The sequence below is a fragment of the Hesperophylax consimilis genome, chromosome 29 (assembly GCF_061612785.1).
Source record: "Hesperophylax consimilis isolate HC1 chromosome 29, BYU_Hcon_1.0, whole genome shotgun sequence".
Taxonomy (NCBI): Eukaryota; Metazoa; Arthropoda; class Insecta; order Trichoptera; family Limnephilidae; genus Hesperophylax; species Hesperophylax consimilis.
This window is the reverse complement of record NC_142864.1, coordinates 16279710-16303884: the sequence shown is the minus strand read 5'-3', so window position 1 is coordinate 16303884 and position 24175 is coordinate 16279710. Positions and strand designations below refer to the sequence as shown.

Sequence of the window (24175 nt, the reverse complement as noted above, 5' to 3'; positions counted from 1 at the left end):
ACTCCGGATGCAGGCGGTGATGTGCTGGTCAAGCGCGGGTCAGTGAGTCGACGCCGCTGCTGGTGACCGGACTCGTTGGCGGTCAGGAACTGGCGAAGAATGTGGGTCTTCAGGTACTCCAGTGCTGACAGGAAAGCCGAAGGTGCGGTGGACCTTGTAGGCGGTTGTACGGGAGGTGCGTAGACCAGGGAGGATGCTGTGTGGTCTAGCTGCGCGGAAGTAGCACTGGTCAGATGCGCTGGAACCAGGGTGCTGTGATCCTGCCCAGGGACGATGGCCGGGGCCAAGGCACTATGATGATATCCGGATGGAGTCGATGGTTGAATCCGTGCAGAGCCGGGAATATTGTCCTTCCCGGGTTATCACTCGTTGAGCCTTGTTAATTGACGGCTGACTGATGACTGACTGACTGCTCGCTGCGTCAGGCCGTTGTTTACTTTTCAGCGAGACAATCTAGATTAATCTCTCGCTACATTATTATGTCAGGAATCACTGGTTAAAGTAAGTCGGGTACCTCTCAAACCCTGTATAAACAAGTTAATTTCCAACTCAACTGATTGTTTATATACATTTCAATTGGGCAATCTTAATGTTTAAAATTCAGCCTGCGCATGTTTGCACTTGCAAAACTCCAAAAGCAGTCAACCGATATCGATGAAAATTTCAAGGTTTGTTCTTATCAGTGCTAGGAGTGTTTAGAGAGCAGTTTGAACGGTAGAAGAAGTCGGGGACGCCCGGGGAATACTCGACGCAATATCTCTACACCGGAATGAGATACAGAGTCGAATTAAAGTCAATGTAATTTTTTTTTTTTTTGTGTATTACAGACTGTGTGTCCATTTACAATACACATGTAACATTAACTACATATAGATAATACGAAACAATGAAAGAAAAAAGAATAGAAATAAAAAGTTATAAATACTGATTTTTGGCATTGACCTGCCTCTTAACCGGTCAGCAACGTAAGCAGATATACACGATAAAATAACGATAGCAGTCAAGTACAATAAGCGTGTTTACACGTCAACGCGTGTGTTTCCACAAAAATCGTCATAACTCCGTTATTCTTCTAGTGACATCCCTAAAACAAAAAGTAGAATATTCGTATTGAATGAAGCTTCACATCTCTATTCAAAGTTATCCATAGAAACCCGTAAAAAGACCTACTCAGTGGAAGCAAATTTTACCCGCCAAATCGTAAAACGACGCCAAGAAAGCCGTTTGACGTGCCGACCCGCCTCCCACATATCCCAGTTTTAACGTGAAATTTTATCGAAAATGGCCCGGTAAGTATTTGTTTATTATAGTAATATATATTTGCTATGCTTTTGTGATATTGTTTCTTTGTTTGAAGTGTTTTTTCTTGTATAATTAGATGCATTTATATTGCGAGTCATGTCCACCGAATTCGCGCTTGAAATGCGCCAAGATTTTAGCAAGTTTAATTATTTTTTTAAAAATATATTTTGTATGAAATGGTCAAAAAGTGAAGTGACAGAATTGTTTATTGTACATTTGTACGATGAAATAAGTGTTTTTTTTTTTACATTATCCGTGATTTTAGTATCGTTTTTACATAAAACATTACAGGTGAGTCATTTTTACAATTTTTTCATGTTTCCATTCTAAATTTAAATATTTACAAATGTTAATATTTATTTATGATACAACAATTTGAAAGCCTATTTTGTAACCTTTCTAAAACAGTTTTTACTATTCGGCTCCGTTCAGTAATGTTTCATTTATAGAGCTTTGATTGTGAGGCGGTAATAACACAACGTTTTCGTGAAATTGACATTTCGGTAAAGACATCTTAGCTTCAAGTTCGCGAAAAGTCGGAGGGGTTAAATTCTTCAAGGCTACTATTAAAAATATCTATAGTCTTGGAGGCGTTGTTTAACAGCGCCATACCTCGTGTCATGCTATGCCGAGCCAGTACGTCCGTTCTGCCACGTGGGATACATAGCAGATCACGGTGCCGTCCCTGGCTGTAGTTGTTCGGTACGAACAACTTATAGCATTCCAGAAGGTATGGGCTATCTATTAAATTATTAAGAATTTTGTACGCCGTTACTGCAAGGGCCCCACTCCTCCTCGAGTGGAGACTTTGGTAGCGCGTTTCGGCAAGCAAATCTTCGTGGTGCATGAATCGCGGGTACTTTCCGTGCATTCTCAAAAACTTTTTTTGAATCTGTTCTAATTTTTCAATTATATGTAATCCTCCTTGCTTTCCAAATATGGAGTCCTTACTTCGCAAAGGATATAAATCTGTTAAAGAGAGTACAGAGACGTTTCACTAAAATACCAAGAGCTCTGAAAGATCTACGATACGAAGATAGACTCAAGGAACTAAGATTACCAACCTTACAAGAAAGAAGAGAAAGGGGTGACTTGATCGAGACTTTCAAAATTTTATCTGGACATTACAGTTGCCCTAGCATCCAAGAAATCTTCACTACTAATAAAAATATAAATCTCCGTGGACACTCAAAAAAAATTACCAAAACGCCTTTTGCATCTAATCCTAGAAAACACTTCCTTGCAAATAGAGTAGTGGATGCTTGGAACAAACTCCCACAACATGTCATCGATGCAACAAATATAAATCAATTCAAAGCTCTATTGGATTCACATTTGGAGAGAAGAAAGGACTTAGTTCAAACTTAAAACAACTCAATTACTGTCAAACTTGTTGTGAAATCAGATATGAGCGCATCAGCAGAATGCTATCTGCTCATTACATAATAATAATAATATGTAATGTAGTTTTTTAACAGTAACATTGAATGTAGTAGTGAATGGTGGAAAAAGTCGGAGACGCCCGAGAAAGATATTAGCAATATTGAAGCATTGCAGGGTACACTAGTCACACATAAAAATGTGCAATCCTTTGGCACAGGTGCTCAAAACATCTGATTTTCTGATATACATACAATTATTTATTTTGATTTGTATTTTTGGTAATCTGCCAGACACCTGTAACGTATTTTATGTACAACATACACACACACATATAGCGTATAGCGACCACTGAATTCCACCAAACGCTTTTTTGGCTGCACTCAAAATGAGCCCGCAGTCGAATGAGTAATATTTAAAAAAAATACGAAATTGGTCTACAACACCACCGTAGCATCCCACCTGATTTGCTGAACAAGAGTAATTTCTCTGACCAATAAAATACTACAGGGTTTTCCAATAAGAGGTGTTATTTTGATATTCAATCGTAAAAGATCAATGGTTTCGTTGCTTGTGTGGCACGTAGCGCCGTCTTGTTGAAAGTAAACATTGTCCAGATCAATACCATCCAATTCCAGCCATAAAAAATCATTAATCATCTCTCGATAGCGCAATCCATTCACCGTAACTGTTGCTCCAGCCTCACTTTCGAAAAAGTAAGGCCCAATGACTCCGCCGGACCATAAACCGCACCAAACAGTCACACAGAAACAAGGCAAATGACAGTGACGGAGTGTGGATTTTTTTATTTATTTTTTGTTTTTAATGGAAAAAAAATGTTACCGGACAGCAAAGTGCCCATAACATTTTTTACTCCAAATGTGCTAAGGAATAGCTGGTTAAAGTTTGTCGGGTACGTGCCGATACACCCTGTATTGTGCTGTAGCGGATATACTAGGATAAAAACAATGCAACACCAACGCAACCTTCCAAGTGTGTTGCAAAGTTTAATATTTATATGCAACTTAAAAAAATAATATATTACCAGATTATATGTTAAAAGTGGCTAATAGTATACTAAGAGAAGCTGCAACGATTTTAGGCTTCATAAGACAAATTTATCAGCAACACAAAACAATCTATCTATATAAATAAAAATGTAAATGTTCGTTTGTTCAAAATATTAAATCTCAGAAAGTTCTTCACAGATTGTTTTGAAATTTTGACAACGTTGCATTCGAATATGTATGTGTTTTTTATATACCTACATTATACAGGGTGTCCGGAAACTCGTAGTACAAGCGGGAAACTGGTGAATCTACATCACATTTGGAGTCGATTTTGTAGTATATTTTTTTTTTATTTGAGCTTTCGTTATCGAGTAAATCGAGTTTGAAGTAGATTTTTTTTTTTTTTTTTTAATCAAATTCTTATAAATTATTACTGAAGATCAAAGTACCCAACTAATTAAAACTATTTGAAAGTAAAACAAATGAAGAAACTCGGATTTGAAGCATTATTTTGAAATCGCCCTTCATTTAACCCGGTGTAATCATGAAATATTTCTGCTCTGCAGGGTTAAAACATCTGTTATTCAACCCTAAACACCAGAAAAAACTTTAACCCTAAAATAGCCGAAAAATATTTTTTTTTGGTTTTTTTTTTTTTTTTTTGAAAATGCTCAAATCAAAAAACTTTATGTTTTTTTGGGTTCCCCATGTGGTGTAGATTCTCCAGTTTCCCGCTTGTACTACGAGTTTCCGGACACCGTGTATAGATGTCACCTTTGACAGGTAAAAACATTTAAAAAAAAAAAACAGCGAAAAATCTGTTCAAAGTAAAAGCAAAATGCGCTACTGTTTCTCTATCTGCACAGGCAAACTGAGCCACAGCAACGCGTAGCGGGGTACAGCTAGTATTTAATAAAGGTTTTAAAATGTTCAATTAACTCCCTTTAAATGTTAAGGAAGCTAAAAATTTTGCAGCTTTTTTGGGTTATGTCTCAATGTTTTGAAGTCCATATTTTAGTACATAGGTAATAGAATATTAGAATAGATGTACACTAGATATAAAATGTAAAATTTTATGGCTAAATAAAATATACTTTCAAAAATAAATTTTAAGTAACTAGTCTCCTGTAATGACATTCCAGATTATTTCTACAGTGTCTTTCCTGCTGGGGTTTGGACAAAGTCGTGGCTATATTAACTCCATTACAGATAATAGAAACAATAGGAGATGTGGCATGGAAGTGTGCCGAATGTTGCCGAGCCACGACAAAACTACACGGACTCTCAAAGCGGCTATGCAATGAAAGTCACGCATTTGGTCCGAAGTAGGTAGAAATAAATAAGCAATGCGTAGATACGATTCGCAGTAATATGGGTGGACGTTGTTGTAGACACTTGCAATGGGCGCGGTTTCATACTAATAATGGTTCACGGCCCATCTCTCTTCGTTTCCATTATCTATAAGTTTAGGTTAGGTTGTGTTAGATCTATCAAGAGGGTTTGCTGTTGATAATCATTTCATTTTTTTTTTACATTGAGCTCTGAGGAAAATAATTTCCCTCAGGGACTGTGTCAACTTTGGGGATGCAGTGTGGAGGGTCTTTTTGAGGAAAAGTAGAAGTGAACATGTTGTAGGAGGGTTGAAACTCAGAGGCCGGCAAATCGTTCCACAACCGAGCTGTCAAACCCAAGAACAAGTTGTAAAAACGTCAAGTTCTCGTGTGACCAATGTCAACATGGACACGTGTTTGGTGTGTTTCTAGACTATGCACCAGTGCCGAAGGGATGAATGGCGCTAGTTCCTCGGAGCATCTTCCAATGCAATACCGGTAGAACAAGGATAGCATTCCTACCTGACACCTGTGCCCTAAACATTGCAATCCATTTGTTAAGATATGGAAATGGACCGCCCGTTTCTGCAGTCTTATATGAAGCCTGACTGACTTGCTTGTACAATACTCAATAAGCCGTCACCCCAAAAACCAAAAAATTGTCCAATTAGTGAAAGGGGCAAATTACAGTGCATATATAAAAACAAACATACACTGCTATCTTCTTGTAAAATTTCCATCTTTTGGTTTAAAGTAGAGATGTCATGTTTACACTTGCGAGGAGACTCCATTTTGTTAACTGATTCAAACTAAAAATGCATGCGGCGGACTGTTGAATTTGACGTACGAATACGTGTAAATTATAGATTTTGATTTTGTGTTTCCAACTAGTAAAAATAACGGCATATTATGTAGCTGTCAGAAAATCGAGTGGTGGATTACTGAGAATGCCGAACTAATCTCCAGATTGGTTTTATGTTTTTTTCTTGGTTAGGTTAGGTTAAAAACGGTGCTATATAAGTCATCCAACATATGTGGATTGGTAAAACCCTTCAAGCCACAAAATTAAAACTTTACAGCAGACTAGACTAGAAAACTAACTAAAAAAAATCTTTGAGTTTATACAAAAGTGGTTACTTTTTTTTCAAAATTTTATATAAAATATTGCAACTTCATTTATAAATATGAAATATTTGAGGATTGTGAGAACTATGGTTTAGCCAAAAAAAAAAATTTAAGATATATATAATTTTTAATATTAAAAATATCTTTATGGGCAAAAATGACTTTACCATGTTGTACTTTGTAGACTATTTTACATGAAACCACTGAAATGTGGTTTGATGGGTTTTACCACAGTCGATATGTATTAGGGTTTGTTTGGTGGTAGTTACCTCGGGATCAGCCAGACGCACGGGCAGCCCCACCACGAAGACCAGGTTCTTCTGCACGACGCGCACGCTGCTAAGCTGCCGCCTGCTCTCCTGGCTCTTGTTACGGCGCTGCTGCTCGCGCGCGCGCTTCTCCGTCTTCAGCGCCGCCACCTGCTCCTGCGACAGCGGCGTGAAGTCGGCCGGGTTCTCGGGGTAGGCCTTCCGGCACGCGGGGCACAGCCCGCTCTCCCCTTCCCGGATGCGATTCCAACAGAAACGGCATATCTAAAAAAAACATCACACAAGATATTAATACACATATACTTAAACCATCCGCACCAAAATACTTCAGAATAAGTTACACAATGAATAAAGTGACCGGGAAAAGCAGGAAAACCTTATATGTGGGATAAACTGCGCCCATTTTTAAAATTCAGTCTTCAAGGAACCGAAAAAACCAAACTTCTTAATCCCCCGCATACCCAATTTCTACCGATTTATAACCAGTTTCTCGTTAACTCTTTAAGTTTTAAGTTCCAAAAGAAATATATGTTAGAGGTGTACATTTTAATGCTTCTGTCTAACCTCTAGATTTAAATATAAAGCGTGGTGTTTTCTCTTTCTAATACCGTTTAGATCATATTTTTCACCATGACGTTAAGGGAGATACAACGATTTCCATGAGACCGTATGAGCTGTTCGCAAGAGCAAACAAATTGACTCTACGGGTAATAACTGCTTGTTTCCAAAACCAAACAAATTAACCTGAGGGGTTAGTAGTCAGGTACTCCTTAACCACCACAAAAAGCCCATCATCTCAAAACTGTCAAGTTGTCAGTTAGTCAGTACACGGCAACGATTTGAGGTAATCCTGAACTCATATATTTGCACCATTAAAAATATTTTTAAAATTGTAAAAACTATTCTGAATAAAATCAATAATATTTACAATAAATGTGATAGATTTACTGTAGTTTATACTTCTTCTATGGTCATGAGAACATATATGTATTTAATTAACACAATACATAGATTGATGTTCGTGACATTGCATAACTGATAACGACTAATTAGGCGACCCGCTTTCAAAATACACGATTGCAACTTATTTTCCTTATGACATACATAACATTTTGTCAACATTGTTTACAATTTTTTCAAATATTTTTTTTTTGGTTACGACATGAGATTTTCACGGCCAAAAGTATTATCACAATTAATTTTTGGGTTATTATATCGTGTTGCGCTTTCTTCTTCTTTAGTCATCATTTCGGACAGCTTTACATTGTCCATCATTAGGACAGATGTGATGGACGCTGTTCGACAAAATAAGGCCGTTCGTACACAAAGATACTTACAAGCTACGTGACTGTAAAGCAACCACAAGTAGCCTACCGATATGCTACTCTTCAAATCTGGCTTCCATATACGGCACTACCCGAATTACACTAAACTTGATCATTTCTTCAAGAGCAGCCGTGGAATTAATACGATGTCAAGTGGCTCTAGCAACGAAGACAGTAATATTGTTCTTCTTTACATAAATAAGCATAAAAACCATCACCGCTGAGTAACTGCATGAGAATGATGTCAAATTGACTTTTCTTTCCAATCTCAATCCACGCCTTCTCTGCTAAATCCTTTCTAACGTTTCCGGTAAATTATACAGGGTGCGGCAGAGAGGACGGACGGTTTTAAAAAAATGATAAAATAGTTTTTACTCAAAAACAAATTTATTGATGGAATCAGGTTCGCGAGGAAATAGCATTTGAGACAGTCAAGTGTGGAAAATCACATCAGGCATGTGGTGGCCGAAATCGTTGATGCAGTGCTGGAGGCATTCTTGGAAGTTCGCGTAGACTCTCTCCAATATCGCTCTCTCAACTTGGGCGACTTCCACGCGAATTGCGTCCTTCAATTCGTCCAGAGTTCGGGGCTTGTTCTCGTATACTCTAGCCTTGAGGTGTCCCCATGTCCCCATTTTCAGGAGTTCGAACTGTTCGCGGAGCTCCTCTTGGTCTTCTGTTGATCAGTTCACCACGCCTTCGAAGTGTATCAACCCAACGAAGGATGGTGTTTCGAGAGGGAACAGCTCTATTCCGATGAATGTTGAAGTGGCGACGAAACTCACGCTGTACGACGGTGACTCACTTATTATTTCGGACGAAACAATCATAGGCGAAAACGCGGTGCTCCACCGTCCACGGCTCCATGACGACAACTGGTAAAACAATGCTAGGAACTAACGAGTCAAGCGGCACCCCCGCCACCTCTCTCGTAGACGGAGGGGGAGAGTACTACCCATTTCAAAAACGTCCGTCCTCTCTGCCGCACCCTATAGTTTTACAAACATGGATATTTTCCCACCTCCAAAACAAATTTAACATTCAAATCATTTATTTAAGTTATTAACGAGTAGCTGATGCGAATGCAACTCGGGTAGCGTGCTACCAGCACTGTCAGTAGCGTGCGACTGACGTCAAACCCATAGACCATGCATAATGTACGAACACTAGCAAAATAGTATAGCGGATACTCATAAGTTAAATACTCAAACAAAATTTATTTTTATATTAATTTAAAACAGTTTGCTACACGCACAAAACTCCAGTCACTTGTAAGCATCTCCGTGTACGAATGTCCTAACACAGCACAGTAACCCAAAAATCAATCACGATAATACATTTTATTTTGACCGTGTAAGACATGTACTGCGTGAAAACCGTATTATGTTTTACGCTCCATATTATTTAACGAACTCGTATGTAACTCCTTTGATATAATGGCTGTGTATATTAAGGTTTTTATCGTGATATTGGAATGGCTAGTCAATAGACTAAAAATATCACACCATTTCTCCCAAGGGGTAGGAAGAGAGATCGAGGAACTCATAGACATATGAATATTAGTAGACCTGCCCTAAGTGATAAAAGCGTATTATTCCCCACTCCCCATACCGGTTCCATTGGAGCCGGCTGGGCTCGCGTATGGCCTCCAGTGAATCTAGAAAATGTGACGTCATCATTCTTGTGCGAACTAGCGTGCGAGCTTCATCGGTTCATTTTACGAAATAACACGGCAAAATGGTGGCTTGTGCTATGAAAACTTGTAAAAATAGATGTGAAAAAGAGAATAAACCCAATTGTCGTATTACGTTCCATATGTAAGCATTATTTTAAGCTTATTCACATCGTATAATATGGATCAGTTGTAGAAACATATACTATCACATCGAGATACATCTGGACGCAAAACACAAAGCCGTTTGCATAAGAATCAGGGATGTGCCTTCGCCTTTTGCGCTTTGATAAAATACATAATCGTATCATTTGGAACGTCAATTTTTTCATCTGTTATATCTTGCTGGAACTCCGTCGTATTAATAAAGGATGATAAACCAATCATTTTTAAATTTATTCCACTTTAATGGCGTTATTACTAAACGAGTTTTGAATTTTAAACAACTCATAAACAACACTTAATATAGGATAAATGGTTGGTTATCAATTGTGAAAAATTAGTATGTTTGAAAGTAAAATGTAGATACAGTGAGCATTTTTTTTTTTTTTTTACAGTATTACCGCACAAGAGTCCCAACTGCTCCCGTCTGGAGCCAGTGAGACTATGGCATCCCCAATTGGGGTATGTTGTGAGGCTGAGGGTATTGGGGAGGGGAGGGAGATGGGAAAGAGGAAGGTGGGGAAGTACCTGGCTATTCAGATCTGGTCACCAAACACGGCTAAAGCCATTTCAAGCAACGTTTCAATTCTGAATGGTGGTCTTACACCAGGGCGATACTGAGAGTATCTTCCACTCTGGAACGTGCCGCAAATATACTATATATTATTTTAATTAATTAATTGTGAAATAACACAAATTAATCAAATAAAATTTATTTGCGCACGCCGGGTTCGAACCCGCGACCTTCGGATCTGTAGTCAAAAGCGTATACCACTAGACCACGCCGGCCGTCTATTTGTTGAAAATGTTTGGAATGAAAAATGTATGTGTCATTTTGCTGTCGATGATATTTTTTATCTATTAAAATTAAAAATATTATATTTTTCTATCGCACGTCGCCACCGATCATATATTATCTTTGGATCATACTATCACACGTCGCAACGGACCATGTGTTAGGTACGCGCGTTGTTTCGTATGTACGGTACTGCTGGAACGAGAAGGAGTGCATATCACGTAATGCGCTTGGTTATACCGAGTGGCGATGTGTGATAGAAAAACATGTTTTTTGTTTTAATTGAAAAAGTGTCATCGGACGGCAAAATGATGTCCAAATATTTACTCCAAATACTCTTAGGAATCGCTGGTAAAAGCTGTGTGTATATAATTTCATTTGTTTTGTTAGTTGTTTTCCTTTTCTATTATCTTCTTAAAAGTGAAATGTTATATATTTTCTTAAAGATTTCACTATTTTATTATTAATAGGAACAGAGCGGTTGTGACAACCCTCCAACATTGCTCGAATGTAGCGATTCTCAAGTGTGCTCATCGTTGTTTACTGGGAAGTAAATTATGAAACATTTGTAAAAGTGTCTTAACTAAATAAATTTACTTTGCCGAATTTGGACTTCGCAAATTTGTTCATAACGTGGCGAGTAATTTCGCACCCATGTAAAAATGTGTATTCATTCCAAAGCAGATTTTACTTTTAAGAACTAAATGGTGATATTATAATGCGAGATGCCTATATACTGTCAGATTGATTTATTGACGAATCACAGTCAGCTTTCCCCTCTGCGTCCCCCAACTGTTGGTTTCACCCCTCACCTTTAAGTTCTCGTCTATTAATATTCATATGTCTATGGAGGAACTGTATTTTCTTTGGACTTTTATTGGATAATTTTGAATGTGCGTAACCTTGTAATTTTTAGTATTGTTTTGAAATTGTTTTTTTTTAATCATAAAATATTAAATTTTATCATTGCATGGACTATGTAGAAATTTGAAAGTCTCAAAAATATATATGATTAGTGAATATCGCACAACATTCCCTACTGTCTGGAATCAGTGGAACTCTGGTATCTTCGATTTGTGGAATATTGTGAAGCTGAAGGGAGTAAGGGAAGGAGATGGGGGAGACGAAGGTTGAGAAGAACCTAACTACTCAGATCAGCAAACATTTCAAGCAAAGTTTCAATTCTTAATGGTGGTCTTTTGAGAGTATCGAAAACTAGTATTTTAACTCTTTGCACGCGGCCGTATCAACTGTTGTTACGGCAAAAAGTCTATACTCACACGCGGCTGTATCAACAGTTGATACGGAAACTTTGACGGCCGATATTCCAGCGCTCTTTCGTCATAAATGTATTTCTTGCTCACTTGGACATTCGTAGAACTATCACGATGCTGACATCTACAAGAATTTCTCAAAAATAAAATTGTATTTCATAAAAAAAGATCGATAATCAAGTGCGCCTCTTCGCGCCTTTTAGTCCTTTAGTTTACATTTTTGTCAACGGATGGCGTTAGTACTAGTATGTCATTCACAACTTTTCATAACTAAAAATGATAAGTGATCATGGTGTCCCACTTGTGTCTATCACCTAAGTACACACACGCCGAGTGAATGGCGGGACCACATTCAAAAGATACGGTACGTCTTTGTATGAAATTTGATGTTTTTGTTTTTATATTCAATATAATGACGCCTGTAGAATCATATTTGGATACCGAAGATACAGCAGCGCATCGACAATGTTCACGGAACTAGGACTGAATGGATTTGCCGGTATGATGAGACACCGGGTCACTGGAGCCAGGATGCGGCTAATGGCCTCCGCCAACACGTTGGTGACCGCAGCCTACCAGCACCAAGCACCACTCCTGAGTGAGCGCTGGACCCAAGCGCACTCAAGACCACACCCTGCATAGTTTTCCTTATTTGATAATTTATTATATCTACTGTACAAAAAAAAAATGTATATCTATATGGGACGTGTGGGATTGCACTAACCTCCCCACATCCTGGAATAAAATATTATTATTATTATTATTATTATTATAAACATCTAAGAGTGTTGACACATGAGGATTTGTTTTCATACTGTGGAGAATAATCTGTTCTGTCTATATAGTCCAATAAACCATGCCAGAATACTATAATTTGACATTTAATTGCGTGCATAGGTATTTGAAAATATGTACCACGTATGGGTATAGATAAAACGGAGCAAATTAACGCATTCAAAAGGTTAAAGGAAAGTGTGACAATAACTCACCTGGTAACCACAGGTGCAAGGGTAGAAGTGCAGGTCGTCCACTTCCAACGGCTCCATACACAGGGGACACTCCGCCTGGAACATTAAATTACAAAACATTACATTACAACATTGTAAAAAGGACTAGTAATTCCTAAGCAGATTTTATTTTCGAGGAAAGGGTCACGTCGCCTCCTCGCTCTGTACAACTTGGTTTGTTCCCCGTTCCTTGATTGGCTTGTCTAACAATTAACCACTCAGAACATTAGAACGTCAAAAGACGTAAATATGATAATAGCGGTCAAGACATTAGAACGTCTTTTCACGTAAACGCGCGAGATTTTACAAAAATCGATTTATTTCCATCACTAGTATACGGATTGCCATGATTTAAAAAACAGAGTATCGATAATGAATAACGCTACTCGTCTGTATTCAAGAATATCTATGGAATGTAGAGGTGCATTATCTAAGTCGATTGGATCTGTCATCTTGTTCGTTCATAATTTATTGCGTTTCTAAATAATTTATTAAAAATATTTTAGTTTGGACGGTTAATATTTTGAGGTGACTAATAGTTTTTAATTATATTTCTTCAATATATAAAGTGTTATTTCTTTATGATACTCAGAAAAAAGTACATTTTTCTCAGCTTTGAAATAATGGTCAGCGATTTTTACATATTTTTGACGTTTTCAGAAAATGTATATTTAGAAAAGCAAATATTTACGTATAACAATACAATACGATAGTGAATTTCATAATCTTTCCAAAACATTTTTTAGAATGAGGCTACGTTTCCCAAAACGTGAGTTATGAAGCTTTTAACAAAACTCGTAAATATCACAAAATTTTTCACGTTTTGACAGTTCGCAAAGGAACACAAAGTAAATAATAGTCTTTGTCCGAGAGGTTAATGAATATCTACAAATATAATTAAGTATCTAGTAGTAATCTGTGGTTGTTTTTCCATTAAAATCTTACATTATACACTTTATACTTGACTAGCTGATGTGTACCGGGCGTTGCTTGGGGTTGTGAATGATTTTGAATTCTATGATAAACATTTCTGTACTTTCTATAAATATAATATGCATGTATTATACATATAAACCTTCCGGAAGAAATTTTCTAAATGATAGTGAAAACCCTATTAAAATTCGTTGCGTAGTTTAGAAGAATTAAGCGCACAAACAGACAGAAAAGGATAGCGAATTTATTTTATACTATTTATTAGAAATAACTATAGTGTATTAGTCACCATGAAACAGGTAGTTGCCTAGTAAGGTAATCCAAGGAATCAATGTCTTTTAAATGTCAATTAAATACCGTGTATTTCATAAATATTTTTTTTTAAATAACTCTAAGGCTCAGAAAAAACTTCAAGGCCTATGTCATCTAGGTGAAGTATTTTCTTTTGAAAACAGAAATTTATTTAAGTTATATCACTAATAATATCTCTTCAGGGCCTATTTTGACAGAATATCGGAGTGTTTCCGCTTTGCAATAAATGGAATATTTCTGAATGTAATTTAAATGGAATATTTCTGAATGTAATTTAAATGGAATATTTCTGAATGTAATTTAAATGGAATATTTCTGAATGTAATTTAAATGGAATATTTCTGAATGTAATTTGAATGGAATATTTCTGAATGTAATTTAAATGGAATATTTATGAATGTAATTTAAATGGAATATTTCTGAATGTAATTTAAATGGAATATTTCTGAATGTAATTTAAATGGAATATTTCTGAATGTAATTTGAATGGAATATTTCTGAATGTAATTTGAATGGAATATTTCTGAATGTAATTTGAATGGAATATTTCTGAATGTAATTTAAATGGAATCTTTCCGAATGTATCCGAAAACTAAACACTGTGTTAAAATATGCTTTCAAGTTTTATCTATCTATTTAAATAAAAATGTTTGTTTGTTCAAAATCTTTAATCTCCGAAAGTTCTTCGCCGATTGCATTGAAATTTTGACACAACTTTGCATTTAAATATGCGTGTCTTTTTATATACCTAGATATGGATATATATTTATATAGATGTCACCTGTGACAGGTAAAAACAAGCTTTTTTTAAAACAGCGCCATCTGTTTGACATAAAAGCAACACGCGCTGCTATTTCACTATTGCACAGGCAGACTAATGACACAGTAACGCGGGGTAGAGTTAGTTAAAAATATAATTTTTCATATATTTAAATTATGAATGCAAACATAAAAAAAAAGATTTTTTTTTTTTTCAAATTGGTTTCGGAACTTTCGGTTTCATAAAGGAACACATTTCAATTCTTCTATGGTTAACTTCTATATTTTAATATAAAGCGTGGTGTTTTCTCTTTCTAACACCGTTTAGATTGTATTTCCCACTATGAGAGTAAGGGAGATACAACGATTTCTACGAGACCATATGAGTTGTTCCCAAAAGCTAAAAAATTCTGAAGGGATAATAAAGAAATATTTTATATAGCACCTTTTTGTAAAAATAATAACCTCAAGAGCAGTGGCGGCTAGCTCTAAGGAGCGTTGGAGCAATGCACTCCCAACATTTTGGTCAATCTAAAAGTAATAATTATCAACCGTCATATATAAATGTATCACCGCAAATAACTAAACTAACTGATAAAAATCAAAGCAAATAACAGTAACAAGAGTAATACTATTATGTTACTGTAAGAATAATATTAGAATTAAGTTAAATTAAACCGGCTCGAATTTTCGTTCCTTGCATCACGTGTCATATTCACGTGGTGCGAGAGAATTCCATTTCACTCATCGAGAAATATCATCCGGGAACACCAATTATCTATACGCGCAGAGCATGGATGCTGACCATAGTATTGAAATTTCTCCGAAACGTGAACGGCGCTCGCCGATGCCTCTTAAACTCTACAGCGAGATGGCGCCACTTTAGTTTCCAGCTCGCATACCGTTCACTCCAGCAGGTCGGTATAAGCTTCAAGCTATTTGCTAGTGCCCTTCACCGCTGAAGGTTTACCTGACCTGACTTAGGGATAGATGAAATATGATTTCAAATTTTAACTTTTTTTAGTAATTTTAAATGCAAAAATTAAAAAGTTTTAAAAATTGCTCACGCTGCGTTTTTTCATCTAAACACTACTAAAATTACCGATAATGAAAATAAAAACAAACGCAAGACAATTTTTTTATAAACATCACCGTCACCTCACTTTTTTGTGGTTTCATACAAAAATAATCAATAAAAAAATTCACAAAGTTTCATAAATTTTTCGCAAATTGCAGTCAAAACCTTTGGTTTCAAAGAGGTATACATTTTAATTCTTCTGTGGTTAACTTCAAGATTTGAATGTAAAGTGTTTTCTCTTGCTAACACCATTTAAATCATATTTCTCATCATGACAGTATGGGAGATACAACGCTTTCTAAGGGACCATATCATCAGCGTAGCGCAAGAAGTCATTAAGTGACATTTTTGGTAAAATCGAAAACATTATGGGTTATTTTTTAATGAAAACTAATCCATACGCTTTTGGCATAAGAACAGTTGCTTTGACAGAAGAAGTCATTAATTGTAAAAAATTATTTTATTAAAATGGAAATCATTGTGTTACTTAATGACTTACTGCGCTACAGCGACGATATAAGCTATTCCTAAAAGCGAACAAATTAACCTGAGGGTTAATGTGTTCTATTATTTAGTTGAAGTGTTTTCATACCGCTTCATCTCCGCTCTGATTCATCACTGACATAACCAGCTCCCTCTGCAGCGGAAGTCAGGTAACTCCGACACTCCCGATCCGCACTCCGACGGAAGACTACGAGCACCCCTGAGGAGGCAGGGGAAGTGTGAACACACAAGACACCTGGAAAACACACATAAAAACATTATTATTAGACCATGTGAAACAATCAACCTTGTAGCAAGTGGGTGAGATGAGGATTTGGTAAGTTTAAGTATACATACAAGAGACGGGATGACTGATAAGGACATTGAAAGAAGTTTAAAGAAATGGAACTCTATTAATGGAGAACTGAATGCAGTAGTCGTTAACAAAAACTTGTTGGAGGTAGCAGTCCACAATGTAGTTTTGATTGCAACTCTGAAATATGGCAGTGCAGTAGAAATTAGTAAAATTATGTGAAACCGTTTTTTCATAACCTTTAAGTTCTGAAACGATTGTAACAGTTGGGTAGATTTCGTAATAACCATTTAAAAAAGAATGTGTAACTTCGCCAGGAATAAACCCATGAGAAATGATTAGACTAGAGCACAATTCATTTGAGAATTCGGGGCGAAACGTTTAAAACAGCACCCATAACACTTTACTAAACTGCTACACCCGTCGTAAACTGTTGCTAAAAAATGCTTTCGCGCAAAATACTTTCTCGCGAAACTCCATCGCTGTCAGGTATTACAAAACTCTTTCTCCCGAGACTCCATCGCTGGTCATTGCTACAAAATGCGTATATTAAATGTAATTGTTTATTTTGAAAAAACAGAACAGCTTCAGTTATTTAGAAAAAATAATCAGAAAAACTCACCTCTATAGCGAGGCATGCAACTAGCAGAGAAAGGAAAAAATACTGAATACAGTAGAATTGAGATGCGGAAGGCGAATGTGTGGCAAAACCTTGCACAACTGAAAATAATGAAAGGCTGAAGTAAGGACTGCTAATAATATCAAGAAAGGAACTCTCAAAAGGTTTGAACATGCAGAGCAGATGGGTGAAGAAGGACTGTAAGAAGAGTATATGATGTACAAGTGAATCGAAAAGAAGTCAGAGACACCTGACGAAAGCATGGCGCGATCAAGTGAATCAAATATTTGAGTATAATCATGTCAAGAGTCAGAATGATAGAATAATATGGATAAAGCAAAGAATGCGTGTAAAGACAAGAGTTGTGTGAGGTTCCATCCGGTCTGCCTACCCTTGTGGAGAAATTGTATGATGTAATTTAGTGTATTAACAACATTGTCCTTAGATTAGAGATTATGATTATTGACTATGAAACGACCAAAAAATAAGGTAAAATGAATCACAAAATAAGTATCGTTAATGTAGATTAGCTGTGAGTCGATCATGAACGAGCCGTACAATTGAGGAATCTCTTTTTGATGAGCCGTATTCACAAGACTCCCGGTAAACTGTACCACGGTTGAACGGTTTACTCCTTTTTATCAGTAGATATTTTAGAAAAATAGAACAGATAAATTATCCAAGTATTAATTGTCATTACATACTCAGAGACGCAAACGGCGTCTTGATAGTCTGACATCGTGACTTGGACATATGTACCTACAGCCGTACCGAGGGAGCAATATCGGGCAAACATTCAAAACAGTGCAGTGAGAAAGAGAATGGCAAAATTCAGAATAAGCCGGCTTTTCAAATCTAGTCTCGTAAGATAAGTTAACTAGCAAATAGATTTACGAAACGGTACAAAATAAAAAATCATGACTTATGACGGATTGTTTCAGAGAATTTGAACAATTCTTCAAATTTAAGTTAAGTTAATTTTTAAGTTCTGTGAAAAAAAATTCAAGTGTTGTTATTATTTCAGTTCTGTCAAGCAATTAGCTTAAAATGATATAATAACAGAACTGGAATAGGACTTTAACAGAACCCAAAAATTAATGTTTAAATTTGATGAATTGTTCAAATTTTCCGAAACAACCCGTCTTTAGTCAGTCAAAAGAGAATGTCAGAAAATGAATGACCCATAAACTAAGTCATAGATCAATATTTTCATGGGTCAAATTCAATCTGGCACTGACATGAATATTTTAAATTTTGTTTTTCTGTGATATCGGTGAGTAGTATTATAAAAGGTTTCGGGTAAGACCTCTACGTTTGCTCTGAAGATGGAGCAAGTGAATATGCTCGGAAACATGCTGGTAGACAGATGCATACACCGCCAACAATTGGATAAACCCCACCCCCATAAACCAAGCACCCCTGCCAAGTCGCCAAATGTAGCAACCACTTAGTATAGTCAAAGATCTATAAAAGGGCCGTACTATGAATGAATCCACTATTTCCGAGTAATTGAAACCATGAATTAAAAGTTTTGTCACAATTCTATATTTTATCAGATTAGCATATTTAAAAAAAATAGTGATTGCACAATGTTTGTTGTTCAGACGTCTGCGTCAAAATGCAGAGATAAGAATGGAGAAATTCACACGGAGGGGGGACATACTAATACACGCAGAGCTGTGATAAAAAAATATCATATATCGGTTGGATTCAACTACCAAATGTCAACAAAGAAATTAAAAAATTTGATTAGGTGTTAATTTAGATTTTTTTTTTTGTAAAATTATATCTCAGACCTCAGCCATATTCCGTCTGAAGTCTGAACATATCCGAAAACTAAAAACTGTTTTCGAAAGGTGATAAAATACGCTCTCATATTTTTTTATTAGAAATAAACATATATTTTTTGAAAAATTAAAATTTTGAATGCAAACATAAAAAGAAATTTAAATGGCTCACTTTACGTTTTATGTAACTAAAATTACTGATAAGGAAAAAATATATAAAAACACACTTATTTTATTAGACAAATGTATTACAAAAGTTATTGTCACCTGACTTTTTTGACGTTTCGGTACCTTTTGTTTCATAAAGGTGCATATTTTAATTGTTCTAGATTTGAATACAAAGCGTAATGCTTTCATTTCTAAGGGAGACAACGATTTTTGCGAGACCATATGAGTTGTTAAAAGCGAACAAATTAGCCTTAACCCTTGGGACCTTCGAAGACCCAAACAGTCCCAAATGCCGTGCGAGCATTATACTCTCCTAAGACCATATTTGTCCCAGAACGACCGCACATTATTAAAATGCATATATCTCTCTTCCTCTCATCTAAAAATTAATTATTTCTTTTATGTCAGAAAAAGAACGAAATAGTGCATGTTATTGTCTTTGAAAAAATGGAAGCTTGTAGAAGGTTCGATCCGTGCAAATCAACAACGTCTCAAGGGTTAAGTGGTATAAATATGTTGGGAAAGAGAAAGAGAAAGGATAATTTCTTGTCGTGGTTATGATAAATGACCGATTAGTGGCTGAGGGAACTAATGCGTTAGGTTCGCATCTTATCATGAAAACTCCTACTACCATCAAATTTATTTTTTTTAATCTGAGTATATTTAGGAAACATACAGTTAAGACGGGTTGTTTCGGAGAATTTGAACAATTCATAAAATTTCCAAGTTCATTTTCAAGTTCTGTGAAATATTTTTTCAAGTTCTGTTTTTATTTCAGTTTTGTCAAGCAACTGGCCTATAATGATATAATAACAGAACTTGAATAGGACTTTCGCAGAGACCGGAAAAGAATGTTGAAATTTGATGAATTGTTCAAATTCTCCGAAACAACCCGTCCTTAGTTACACACGTGAATTAATTTTACAATTAAGATGTCGAGTATAAAATAAACCAGTTTAGTTCCATTTAAAATCTTTTTTATGGTTACAGGTTAGGAAGAAAGTAGATATTTTAATTTACAAGTGAAAAAAAAAAATACATGTACATATATATGAAAACAATAGACGAACAATAAAAAATAATTGATTTGGTTTCAGTACATTGTAAACATTTTAAGAGTACAGTGGAAAATGTCAATATATCCAGTTTTGCAGATTCGTCCGATAAAAAGTTTTGGGCGTATTTTGATTTGAATTGTTGTATGTAAAATAAGGTATTCGATCCGGTATTGCGTTCAGGGCAACGAAATGCAATTTCTTCTAATAGAGCTGGCGAGTCAATAAGACATTTCACGATCTTATGTAGAAACAGTACATCAAAAATTTTTCTTCGCGTTCTTGTAAAGAGCGATAGGGTTACATGGATGATTTTTAAAGCGATACGTCAGGTGTATTTATTGTTGTTAAGTTTAATTTGTAGAACTCCATTTTTATTTTTATTTTTTTATATATGCAATAATACTGTTATTGGGTTTATAAAAACAGTTTATTTTTAAACAAGTTCTGCTGTGTAATTATTATTACGCGTGACAGCTGTTTCGCCCTCTGAAGGCATTATCAAACTGTGGATAGCCCACTTACAGACGATACATTTATATTATTTGTAGATAGGTATTTTAATTTCAATTACTGATTTCTTAATTGATTTCCGAGTAAAATGTTAGAAATTATTAATGGTTATTACCCCAGTAAAGTTTTCCCAATTACTGTAATGTTTAAATTTGTCTGAATGTCTTTATGTTAGTTATTCCCAAACGATGACTCATAGGGTTATTTTAATAGCATAATTAAGTACTTGATAGTGCACTCATATTTGCACTAGGTTTGAAGATATCTAGTAGGGGTGAACGAATTATATTTGTTTGTTCATTAATTAGAATAGCTTTCGGATTATTAGAGTTTTTGTTAATTTCTAACTGCTCTAAAAACTGCGCTTTTACCTATGGCAGAAATATGGCACCACTGTTTAAAGGGTGATAGTTGTATGATGAAGATTTTCCCGAAGATAGCCAATCTCCAATAGGAGATGGTACCAGAAAAAGAAGAAGCGAGACGGAATCGAAGAGAAGGGAAAAGAAGGTTGGAAATTAGATTGCTGTAAAAATGACCGGATGTTGTGATTGTTGAGTTTGATAAAACTTTCACAGCTGTAAAAATGTAAAAAAAAATTATGTTATAAGGCGATGCCATACGTAATGCAAAATCATGTGTTTTTGGTTTGAAAATTTGGTCGCCTAGAAATGTTTCAGATGCTTTAATTAAATACTGCGAGTAGAATACATCTGGGCCTTTGAAATAATCGAGTATTTTTTAGACAAGTCTTTTTATAAGCCCAGAAAAAAATAATGTATAAGGCCTATGAAAACTGCTTTAAAGTTCAAAATCTCCTCCTTACGAACCCATTTTCGGTAATGATTTTATTGTATAATGTGGCAAATTAAGTTATTTATAAAATGATCGAAAAAAAATTAAATATTTATGCCTGAACATCCACAAAATAAAATAAAAGGCACTTTTTGGCCATGTTTTTTTCTTGCATAAATCAAAACAGGCGGATGGTGTTAAGCGGGAATTGAAACCTTATCGCCATCTACGTAAGGGTTGTTATTGATAGCGGCTCAATTTAAAATATTACACGACGTAGTGCATCGCCTTAATCACGGGTCTTTTTTAAGATAATACACCTTATTGCAATTAAAAGAGTTAATAACACAATTTATTGTGCAGGGTGCGTTTTATGTTCCAGGTCGATTTTGTTTTGCCGCCATTTTGATTTGAATGACATTTGTCAGTTGGCATTTGACAGTCGTAGAGAGTGGTCGATAACAATTTTTCATATAGCATCAAACGCAACAGTGTATTGATATTATTAAAACATTTTATTGAAATAATTGTTCAAATGTGAACGCGGAGAAAATTATGTGGCTAACCGAATAATATCAAAAAGTCCCCTCCCGATTTCTTCCTAAGAGGGTGCTTGAGGGAAAAGAAAAGAAAACTCCATTCCATCAATTTTAAACAAAACAAATTTTTTTTTAAATTTAAAAAAACGAAACTTTTAAATATTTAATCAACCGAAATTAATAGGATACTGCCATTGAAATTTTTGAGAACACAAGTTTTAATTTGCATTCTGAAATGCATAAAATATTAATTGTTTTATTTATTGCACAGTTGTAAACAAATTTATGACTACTGAAAGCGCTATGCAGATGTCACTTAGGCAGTTCAACACTTAGCTGATTTTAATGTGCTGGTGACACTGAGATTAAGCGAATTTTAGCTTAGCAGTCACTCGGTCTGATTGGTGAAAGCTATTTCAAACGTATGTCAATCTTACCAAACAACACTATTATTATTAACACTAAAATAACACTAAACTATTATTTTCTTCAATGTAACAGATGGTCTTCCTTTTGTGATTATTTCACAACTGTCAAATTAATAAGCATTATATTGTTATCATTGAAACAATGGAATACTTAAAAATAAATGTACCTACATACCAAAATGCACTATCAACAAATGAATAGTATTAAAAGATTGTAAAGGTATCAGGAATATTGATATAAATAATTGTTACTTATGACTAATAATAGAATTATTCAACATGGAGAACGTAAACAATGATAGAATACTAATAAGATTGCATTACATTCACTTTGATAGTATGGAAATTTGCACAAATCGAGAAGTCAAAGATGCTGTGAAATTGTGCAATTTTTTTTAACAAATGTCCCACTTTTCACAATATGTTGGAGAATTGGTGAAATGTTTAGTTGCTTTGCATTAACAATATGTACAGATAACGGATTGTTTATTGCTGTAAGAAACAAAGATTGGTGCAAGTGGAAAATATAAACGGTAACAAGATGATAATATGACATCCCACACAATTAAAGAGATACATTTCTAGTATTTTAAATGTTTTTGATGATTAAAACGATTGTTATTGTGTTTCTCGCGTGGAAATAATTCTAACGTATGTGTCAATGGGTATTTTTCGTAACGGATAAAAAGCAATGACTCAACTTTTGACAAGTGTAATATTTGACATTTTAACAGTACATAATGTTATAACAAAAAACGTCGATTCGAACGCCTTGTAAGAGATCGGATTAGGCAGGAACGGGGTGAATAAGCGGAATAAACGTGAGTTGAAGCATCGGGGCTGTCAGATTCACAGCGATAACACCATATTTGTCATTATATTCGTTACGGAGCCATTAGCATCTGAAGGATATGTGGCAGAAATGTCGCGGCTCGGCAGCGAAATCTGGTCGATCTAAAAATACATTATCGGGCGAAATGCGCGCCCCATAAGTCGTTTTCAACGGGCGCAGCCCTAGATGGGTGGCCCACCTATTTTTACGGCGAAATATTGAAATCGATGTTTACCTTACGTCTTCGACAAGAGCAATAGTCTTTCCTGTTGCGGAATCGAAGACTGCTCTCGAATCCGGAGAGATGGCCGCGATAAGTCCTTTAAAAGGGGTGTACGACACAAGCGCACTGTTAAATGCAGTTTATTTCGCAAAACTTAATAATTACGACGGCTCCCAGGTAATTTTCTGCGAGATACTATACATTTGTTTCATGTAGCGATGGCCTAGTCTGTACAAGATTTCGGATCGTGTAATTCCATAGACAAACCGAATTGCTCTTTACTTTATTACTCTTGTCTCGATTTTCTTTGTTCTGTTGGCCAGCTTGCTCCGTGAGATTGTTCCTTGTTAGCGTTTGAATCCATCCACAAGGTTGCCATGTGCCGTGGCAGAAAAACTAATACCCCAATTGATCTGTCGGTGGCTGAGTTGACATCACATCGCGCTTGGGTCCCGCCCAGGCGTAGTGTGTTCAATTCCTCGGCTGGCTAAGTCCTCCGTCACAACACAAGCAACATTTTCCGCTTACTGTGGTGGTAGTTGAAGATTTTCAAATATTGTCAGAGTATTTGTAACCCGGGAATGTTTATCTTTCCTTAAAAAAATACTTTGTTCAGATTGACGGATAATTTTGCACTTTTGTAGCCAATACGGCTGCCATGGCGGGTCCAGAGTTCAGACGCACG

At 35.8% G+C, this 24175-nt stretch overlaps 1 protein-coding gene across 3 annotated transcripts in view; it reads right to left on the bottom strand.

The window, feature by feature from the left end:
• Nucleotides 1–23755, bottom strand: part of Cnot4 (CCR4-NOT transcription complex subunit 4) — a 42223-nt gene extending 18468 nt beyond the window's left edge. For all 3 annotated transcript variants that reach the window (XM_089649048.1, XM_089649047.1, XM_089649050.1), the window contains exons 1-4: nt 23503–23755; nt 16328–16474; nt 12636–12710; nt 6418–6681 (exon numbers count right to left, since the gene is read on the bottom strand). In XM_089649048.1, the coding sequence (XP_089505174.1) occupies nt 6418–6681; nt 12636–12710; nt 16328–16360 (372 nt within the window). In that variant the 5' untranslated portion in view covers nt 16361–16474; nt 23503–23755. The remainder of the gene's footprint in view (nt 1–6417; nt 6682–12635; nt 12711–16327; nt 16475–23502) is intronic.
• Between the last annotated feature and the right edge of the window lie 420 nt (nt 23756–24175).